Raw genomic sequence first — 9,534 nt, 5'->3', positions numbered from 1 at the left:
ATCAACATTCAAAACATGATCACTACTGTATAAAAAAAAAGGTCCATAAATTACAAATGAATATGTTGCTTAACTGTAAACTGTAATCTCAGGTAACAAGGCAATTCAAGTGGCTTTTATTTTAATTTCAACCATGTATAGTGTTACAGTACAGAGTGAAGTGAGACAGCGTTCCTCTGAGACCCTGGTGCTACATACGACATATAACGGACAAACACAGGACTACTAACATCAGTCATAGTAAATGTTCTGTAAGAAAGATTGCCAACTCTAACTACATAAACCTGTAGTGGACATTTCAGTTAAGTAATTATATAATCTACACATTAAGGCCACTATTCAGCATCAACATGGACTGTCAACTTACAACATGAAGCATGTATTGCTGTTTTTCTAGCAATTTATATAGATCCAGCCAAGTGCTGCCTTTTGGTGGTTGCATTGTGCATAAGCAGCATGACCCTATAGAAAACAAGACGAAAGGAAAGCTTTGTACAATGTCATCACTCTGAGATGGACATCAAAAGTTTCCACGAGGACTCTGTGCCTCCCTGGACTACTTCAAGCACAAAAACAAGAAGGGCTGGAGATGTGTCAAACCTCAACATATTAACCAAAGGAAGAGCAGGGAAAGAAGAACTAAGTAAAATCACAGGGGGACCCTGAGAGCTTCAAAAGACCAATCCCTGGCGCTCTGATCAAGATTCCTGTGGATGCAACTCATCAGGGAATGGCAACGAGGAGGAGGAAGAGGAGAGGGGAGGCCTGTGGGAGTAGCATAGTGAGAACAACCACACATCTGCCAACTGAGTCAGCACTGCAGGATTGATCAGAATGACACAGAATGGCCCTGTCACAAGCCTATTTAGATATGCTTGAAAACAGACTTTGGGGGGACATGTGATACCACTGACTACTCCCCAGCTTTTTCCAACTTGGATGTTGTATGTGGAGTTTGTTGCTTTTTTCTCCTCTATCTCTCTCCACGTTTATATACATTATTTTAATCGTGTGTGTTTTGGTCTGCCTCTGTAATGTGAGTGTCAGCCCAGTGATGCTCCAATTCAAAGTGACATTGCTTTGGCAATGACTCCATCTAATGGTTAAATTTCTGAACTGCAGGCTCAGTAAGTAAGTAAGTAAGTAAACTTTATTTATTAAGCGCTTTTCACAGACAGACATTCACAAAGCGCTGTACACAAATATTAAAATAAACAATAAAATCAATAGACATTATATACAATGTAAAAGATCAAATGTAATTAGTGTAAAAAATATAAAATGTAGATCAACAAAAGGCTTGTTTGAACAGAAGAGTTTTTAACTGTTTTTTAAAAGAATCCACAGAGTCAAGCAAACGTAGTGGTAGTGGTAAACTGTTCCACAGCCTTGGTGCAACAGACTGAAAGGCTCTGTCCCCTTTTGTCTTCAGTCGTGTACGGGGAACAACTAAGAGACTCTGAGTCTGTGAGCGGAGATGACGAGCAGCAGTGTATTTTAAAAGAAGCTTGGATAAGTAATCTGGAGCCGTTTAGTGCTCTGTATGTTTAAACAAGAATTTTAAAGCGAATTCTAAACTCTATTGGGAGCCAATGTAAAGAATATAAGATGGGAGTGATGTGAACACGCTTGGTAGAGCGAGTTAGTAGTCTGGCTGCTGCGTTTTGTATTGTCTGGAGGCGAGAGAGAGATGATTTATCCAAGCTAGTAAACAGGGAATTACAGTAATCTAAGCGTGATGACACAAATGCATGAATGAGTTTCAGTCACAAAAACGCAATATTTTGACCATTACTGAGCTTACACTTGAGAATACTATTTGACCTTTGTGACCTTTTGTACTCCTATTGATATATGTTATATTGTACAAATAGTTCATTAAACACACATTTTCTCAATTTGATGACAAAACAAACAAACTGGGAAATAATTATTGGCTTTATTTGTCACACCGTGACTGTGGCTGTGGTCTGTGGCAAATTTTCATCTTCACCACTGTACGTGGAGTCTAGCAGTTATCTTTGTGAAAAACAAAGGATCTTGCGGTGCCTGCGGGCAAAATTGGTGCTTGAGGGCACTTCTGAACTCCTTTCAGGCTCTTTTACTCGGTCTTGTCTCACTAGGGTGGGCTGTTATGCAGTGAAAGCAGGTGGGAAGATGTGAGGGACACTTCTTCAAAGAATTTGTTTTCAAAAAAATATTTATCACTTTACACAATATTTATCACTAAGCAAATGTCTACGTGACTTTTGACATGAAACTCTTGTATGATAAACAACTTACAGCTTCCTCTTACTGTAAGAACATGCAGATTTAGAAAAAGGGGAACCTCAGCTCTGAATTCTTAGAATAACTCTGTTGTATTTGTACACACACACACACACACACAGACACACAGAGAAGTATAAATAAAGCACGCACACAGTGATGAGACGCAGGTCTTGCGTCCATGACTGCCCTCGCGAGTTAAAGACAGCTGCAGTGTTTGTGTTTTCTAACTCAGGTGTCTCAGCTGAAGAACTGCGGGGTGATTTTAAGAAATCCCCTGTCAATTGGTTATGAGCAAAAATTGTTTCTATAAAATAAAAATTAAAAAAACAAAAAAAAACCCAGTTTCAACCGTAACGTGAAGTACACATTTTATTATTTTTTTCCTTTTAGTGAAAGGAAACAGCCGTCGCCGGTATGCTAGTGCGCACGCTCCACCCCCTCCTACGCCTCTTTCCCCCCCTTCTTTTTGCTTTGTAAATAAACAGAAATGTGACTTTTGCTTCATAAACAGTTTGACAAACAAGTGGTGCCTGCAGGGTGTATATTCATGGTATAACCGGCATAAACACAGCCTCACTTCGTGTGTGATTGTGCAGGAAATACAACTGTGCGCTCAGCTTCGAAAAAGGACCGCATCTATCCATTTATCCTCATCTCACCTCTATGTATGTGCGCTCTTTGAGCGCAGGTGCGGCTCTTTGCTGTGACACATCTCTAATGTAGTCTAGACGCTCCGGCGCCAGGGGTCATCGGGTGACACACACACACACAAACAACAAGTAACACAACATGGACCATGAACTCTGCGTGACTCAACTATACCAAGACAGTTCACCTATTACGAGCCTTTAAAGTAAGCTTATTGCTAAATAGTCTTGATATTTAATCAACAGGTAAGGTAACACCTGATTCTGTTCACATGGACGGAGTTTTTTCAGTGCTAAATAGTCTGCACATCCCGGCTCTTATTATTTATTTTGCTGCGTTATTTTGCAAAATTATCTAATCTAAAAATAAACTACATAAATGAGTGCGATGCAATATTTTGCTCTTGGTGTTTTCAGTCCTTTATGTCCATCTTATGTGTCATTTTTTTCTGTTATCAATCAACCAACCGATCATTCGATTAAAGGCCTGTCAACGGGCTTCGTAAAGGTTCTTTTAAGGTCACCAGAAAGCTACATAAAGACTGCACCTGCACCTGCACCAAAGTTCTTTTTTTTTTTCTCTCTATCTCCGAACATTGTTGCATTTTAAAACCATCTTCAGTGAGCTATAAATATGAGGCGCTCCAAACACACTCTCAGTTTTACTTCTGCCAAAAAATGACCACAATGCCGAGACGACTGGAGGTCCAGAACTCGATCCTCACTGGTGGGGACAGCTTTAACATGTGGCACGACTACATGAATCTGAGCCAAGTGTTCGAGAAACTGTGCAGCAACCGTGAGGTTGATAACCGAGACACCGAGCGTCCAAAGAAGGGACAAGCGCCCCCTTGGAGTAAGGTCCACACTTCCACTCGGGGGAAGAAATCCTCCAAAAACTCATCACAGTCCAGTCCGACCAGCAGCGCGTCGGACACCAGCAGCAGCGCCTCATCCTCGGACTACTGCCGCTTATGCAAGCAGAACGGGGAGACTCCGAGGGTGTACCTATCTCACAAGCTCAAATCAGACGACGGGAAAGTTTTCTGCCCCGTCCTCCGGAACTACACTTGCCCGATCTGCGAAGCCACCGGTGACAGCGCTCACACACGCAAGTACTGCCCGCAGATGAAGTGCGAGGCTGCTGGGAGGATGCAGACCGTAGGCAAGTTCTGGTAGCTGCTGAAAACTGAAGCTGCGAGAAACTGTACATATTTACCGAACTGTTTGGGGTATGTGTTCGTGTTGGCAGAGACCGTTTCAGTTCCAAAGACTGTTTCAAGTTTGACTGTCAAACACTCCGCTGCAGTCTGCAGCAAGGAGCCCTCATCCATCACATCTGTGGAGCCCCGAGCCGGGGTGAGCGCTCTCAAACCTCGGTAAAAATTAAACTCTTTAAAGTCCTCGAGTGTTTATTGTTGTTGTTGTTATTGTTGTTGTTGTTGTTTAATATGATACAATTTCGGGGGTACTTCATAGGTCACAAGTGAAACACTAAAGTGGCTAACCTTTCTGTGGAATTAAATAGATTTCTAAAAATGTGCCCATAGTGTCAGTGCGCGAGTCTTTTAGTTAAAATGCAAATGCTATATTATCCCTCATGTCAGACAGATTATTCGACAAAAACGTCAGTATTTTGTCTTTTTTTTTTTTTTTTTTGGTATTATAGAAAATTTTTAACTCACATGCAACTCTTCCACTTGAAGTTACAGATGTACCTGAACTCACCAGAGAACATGCGTCATAAAAAAATAATTAAATTAAATTAAAAGTAACACTTCAAGGCAAAAGTGAAACGATTATGTGAAGTGAGAAATTGAATTAAGGTTCAATAGTTTTAGTTTCAAAATAGAGGGGCTGGGGAAATACAGTATACAAGGTCAAAACAGAGTTTGTACAAGTTTGTACAAAGACAGCTGCAGTGTTTGTGTTTTCTAACTCAGGTGTCTCAGCTGAAGAACTGCGGGGTGATTTTAAGAAATCCCCTGTCAATTGGTTATGAGCAAAAATTGTTTCTATAAAATAAAAATTAAAAAAACACAAAAAAACCCCCCCCCAGTTTCAACCGTAACGTGAAGTACACATTTTATTATTTTTTTCCTTTTAGTGAAAGGAAACAGCCGTCGCCGGTATGCTAGTGCGCACGCTCCACCCCCTCCTACGCCTCTTTCCCCCCCTTCTTTTTGCTTTGTAAATAAACAGAAATGTGACTTTTGCTTCATAAACAGTTTGACAAACAAGTGGTGCCTGCAGGGTGTATATTCATGGTATAACCGGCATAAACACAGCCTCACTTCGTGTGTGATTGTGCAGGAAATACAACTGTGCGCTCAGCTTCGAAAAAGGACCGCATCTATCCATTTATCCTCATCTCACCTCTATGTATGTGCTCTCTTTGAGCGCAGGTGCGGCTCTTTGCTGTGACACATCTCTAATGTAGTCTAGACGCTCCGGCGCCAGGGGTCATCGGGTGACACACACACACACAAACAACAAGTAACACAACATGGACCATGAAGTCTGCGTGACTCAACTATACCAAGACAGTTCACCTATTACGAGCCTTTAAAGTAAGCTTATTGCTAAATAGTCTTGATATTTAATCAACAGGTAAGGTAACACCTGATTCTGTTCACATGGACGGAGTTTTTTCAGTGCTAAATAGTCTGCACATCCCGGCTCTTATTATTTATTTTGCTGCGTTATTTTGCAAAATTATCTAATCTAAAAATAAACTACATAAATGAGTGCGATGCAATATTTTGCTCTTGGTGTTTTCAGTCCTTTATGTCCATCTTATGTGTCATTTTTTTCTGTTATCAATCAACCAACCGATCATTCGATTAAAGGCCTGTCAACGGGCTTCGTAAAGGTTCTTTTAAGGTCACCAGAAAGCTACATAAAGACTGCACCTGCACCTGCACCAAAGTTCTTTTTTTTTTTCTCTCTATCTCCGAACATTGTTGCATTTTAAAACCATCTTCAGTGAGCTATAAATAGGTCACAAGTGAAACACTAAAGTGGCTAACCTTTCTGTGGAATTAAATAGATTTCTAAAAATGTGCCCATAGTGTCAGTACAGGATTGTGAACATCGCAACGCAAAGTTTTTGATTTCTCTCAAAACATATATTTCTTTTCATGTTGAACAGATAATATCTTTAATTTGAGTCAAAGTGATTTGCACTTGAACACGCCCACCAGAAATAGACCGGGACCCATTTTTATTCTGCATGGCTGCTGGAAACATCATGTCACATCTTTGATTAATTTCATCTGAAAATAAACGTAAGTAAAGCCAAGTGTGTTACAAAAGCTTTTATAATTTGTATTGCCAAAATCGCAGAAAATAACCCCATTTAAGCTGGGTCGACAGCCACCCCTAATTTTTGCATGATTGTAGCTGCTAGCTATAAGCTAGCTAGCTATCCTGCGCAACGTTAGAACTGGTTACCAGAAACCGACCATCACAGTCGGGAATACAAGTTAGTATACTGGTAAAAAACGGCTTTTTGCCTAACTAGCTAGCGTTACCACGATGCATCGGTGGTGGATAAAGCTAGCTAGCATAAGTTCATAGTTCATAACATTCATAGTATAACTCCGTGCTCCGCTTCGTTTGAATTTTTCTGGTGAGCTCGCGGTTTCTAGACACAAGCTTGTGTTTGTGCGCGTACGTTTGTCTCTCTTCATATAAATATCTGTGTGTTATGTGTGTGTACACCGAGCGCAAAAGATAATTATTAATGTGCATGATTTAGAGACAGAAATAACAAGCCAGCATATAAGATCAATGACATAAGACTAATTCCTTCAATTGACTTTCAGGCGCAGCTCGGAAAAATGTGCATTTTCTGAAGAAATTTTAATTTTAACAGCAAAAAATTGACCCTATGCCAAACTTAGTCGCTAATGGCTGGTCTGTAGACTGTTTGGTATGTCATGTTACGTATTTCTTGGTTTTTCTATGTAATGTGTTTTATAGAGAAGTAACATTATTCTTTTTTTTCTGTATGCTTTCAGAACCACAGATCGCTCCATCCATTCCATGGCTGAAGCATACATTTTCATTTAATCTGAACAGGTATCATTTTGCATTTACACTGCACATCCTTTTTAAACATTTCATAATAATCTAGACTCTCCCTCATTATCCTCTCATTCACCTTGCTGATGTGTTGAGGACTTGATAAAAGAATACATGGTATGTCCATATCTGTTCTGTCTCTACATGAGATGCAGTCTCTTGATGTAAATTTGACAACTCTGCTATTAAATGCAGTGATTAATGTAGGACAGCAACGATTAATCAACTCATCAATTTAATATCTTAGGGTTCTGTATTGTTTTCTTTTTTTTTTCTTGGGCTTTGTGGAACATTTATGAAAATGTTCCACCATTGATTTAATTTAATGATTATGCAATTCACAATCTGATTAGTCAAATAATTGTTCTAATAGTCTGTGACCAAACAACTATCAAAATAGTAGTTTATTATGGTCAAAGATTTATCAGGTGTGCCAGACTTCAGTTCTTCACTTGTACATTTTGTTCCATATTTTACCTCAAGATATCCCAGAAAGATGAAGCTGAGGAAGAGCTGCAGAGTACCACCATGGCACTCTTCGTCTTCAGGGACAACTCAAGCCTCCTACATCAGCCTCGAGACATCGGGATAATCATTGATGGTGTGGAAGTCCTGAATGAGTTGCCTTCTGTGGCAGCTGGAGTGGCAATGGTCTTTGGACTCTGTTATGCTCTTAATATGGAATATCCACGAGGATTCAGGTTCACCTTTGAGGCTCTTCAAAAGATTATGATGGAGCTTGACTTTAACAAGATGACCTCTAAGATTCGCAAACTTAATTGTGAACTTAACACTGCACAGTAGTGTGTTTGCATGCATGTGTGCATGTGTGCTTGGTTATTTTGCTTGGTTGGCCTGCAGTGGTATTCTACATTCAAAATTTATAAGAACACCCATTTGAAAGGGAGATTTAAGTTGATTTCATTGATACATGTGTAGATTTTTTTTTTTTTTTACATTGTACAGGCACAGTGCACATATAAACATTTTTGAGTACTTGCAAATTGGTTTAAAAAGAGTTTTTATAATGGTTTTATGCCAGTTTTAGACAGGTTGCAGGTTTTATACTGGTTTTCAAAAGATTGCAGGTTTTATAAAACAAACATTTCTCTAATCATTTCTGCCGTAGCACTAAATCTGTATATTACTAATCCTCTCTATTGATTATAGTTAAAATGGTTTGGAACAATAAATAATTTTGAAACAATTGGTTGGCCAACTGTCTTGTTTTTTATAGGAAATGCAGAGCATTTTTGAACTGAAATGAAATGTAAAAAATATAGTTTGAATATATGTAAATCAATTACCTGGCTTCAACACAAACATATTAGTTCATGTTAATTTGGTTCGATGTGAATACATTAGGTTGGTTAAATTTCAATATATTAGCTTGGTTCAATAATTAAAATATGGTTCTATGTAAAAAAATCAATTTGGATCAATGCAAAATTTAAAGTTTCAGTCAAGTCTAGTAATATTGTTTATATCAACATAAAAGTATCAGGTCATATCAAGTGACTCAATTTGGATTCTATAAAGCCAAATATTTTGGATGTGACAACTGGACATCATTTTTTTTAATTTGAATAGGGTTATTTTTTTTACAGTGTAGTTTATTTCTCACAGTTTTTTAAAAATTCTCTTGCTTTATGGTTCTTAGCGCTGTTACCAGTCTTTGCATTTATCATCATTTTTTCTCTTTTTTCTTTCATGTTACACAAACATGATTACATATTGCATATGAATCAAGGTTGCGCAGAGGTGGTTGCATTTCCCAGACAATCATGCAAAATATATACATTTCTTTTTTTAAAAATGACATGGTGCGACAGGACTGTAGCACAGTAATACAGCAACATCAGAGGCAAATTCCATTCAAGTTTTGCAAGCCTAGCTTTGAACTTTATTTAAATAAACGGCAGTGACTCGTTATGACAAGGATCATTCTTAATCTCACTCAAACCATGCTGAACGGCTCTAACCCAATTAGGAACATAGGGTTGTTGTTTTGTTTTTTTTTGTTTTTTTTTTAAAAAGAAAAGAAAAACATAACTGAACACAACAGTATGTCAGTGCAGTGACTAATCAGGCAGTACAGTTTCAGGAACCGTTTTAACTGAGGCAGGATGGCATTTTGGTTTTTAAATGGGCATTTAAAACCTGAAATAATCCTAAAGGCTTAGACAAAAAGGTGACATTTGTTTTCGAAATTGAGGTGATGGGCATCTTAGTCGCTGTCACTCCTCTCTCCTCTCTGGAGCAGCCTCTTTCCACTGGAGGGCACGGGAACCTCATGCTTCACTGAGACCTTTGACTTGCTTTTGCTGTCCTTGTCAAGCAGCTCCAAACCGTCATTGATCTTCTTCAACATCTCGTAACGCTCACGCCCACGAACAGGGAGGAGAAAAACCTCCTTGTCGTCCCCCTCAGCACTGGAGGTACATTTGGACTTCTTTGTGGATGTGGTGTCAGGAGGTGGTGCGCTCTTTCGTTTTTTCGCCTCTTTGGTGCCGCTCTCCTTCTTCTGTTT

General features: G+C 39.1%; 3 protein-coding genes and 1 long non-coding RNA gene across 8 annotated transcripts in view; 2 read left to right on the top strand and 2 right to left on the bottom strand.

Moving 5' to 3' along the window:
- Window positions 1-9,534, bottom strand: part of LOC146647275 (uncharacterized) — a 165,442-nt gene that overhangs the window by 50,222 nt on the left and 105,686 nt on the right. The window lies entirely within an intron of this gene.
- On the top strand, window positions 3,525-4,916 carry LOC146647287 (nanos homolog 2-like). Its single transcript, XM_085389761.1, has one exon. The coding sequence runs from the start codon at window positions 3,597-3,599 to the stop codon at window positions 4,095-4,097; it is 501 nt and encodes a 166-aa protein (XP_085245887.1). The 5' UTR covers window positions 3,525-3,596; the 3' UTR covers window positions 4,098-4,916.
- On the top strand, window positions 5,903-9,031 carry LOC146647286 (uncharacterized). Its single transcript, XR_014908381.1, has 3 exons — window positions 5,903-6,205; window positions 6,941-7,001; window positions 7,488-9,031. It is a non-coding gene; the product is annotated as an uncharacterized LOC146647286 (long non-coding RNA).
- The window catches only part of LOC146647285 (uncharacterized), a 13,204-nt gene continuing 12,548 nt past the window's right edge, over window positions 8,879-9,534 (bottom strand). Inside the window, exon 10 of the mRNA XM_085387994.1 lies at window positions 8,879-9,534. This exon is cut by the window's right edge and continues 15 nt beyond it. The gene's annotated coding sequence lies outside the window, so the exon portion shown is untranslated.

This window comes from Rhamphochromis longiceps, linkage group LG18 (genome assembly GCF_057381845.1).
Source record: "Rhamphochromis longiceps isolate RC_006_pf linkage group LG18, R_longiceps_female_GT1.1, whole genome shotgun sequence".
Taxonomy (NCBI): domain Eukaryota; kingdom Metazoa; phylum Chordata; class Actinopteri; order Cichliformes; family Cichlidae; genus Rhamphochromis; species Rhamphochromis longiceps.
Note: the sequence above shows the minus strand (reverse complement) of the source record. Positions and strands in the feature narration are given on the sequence as shown.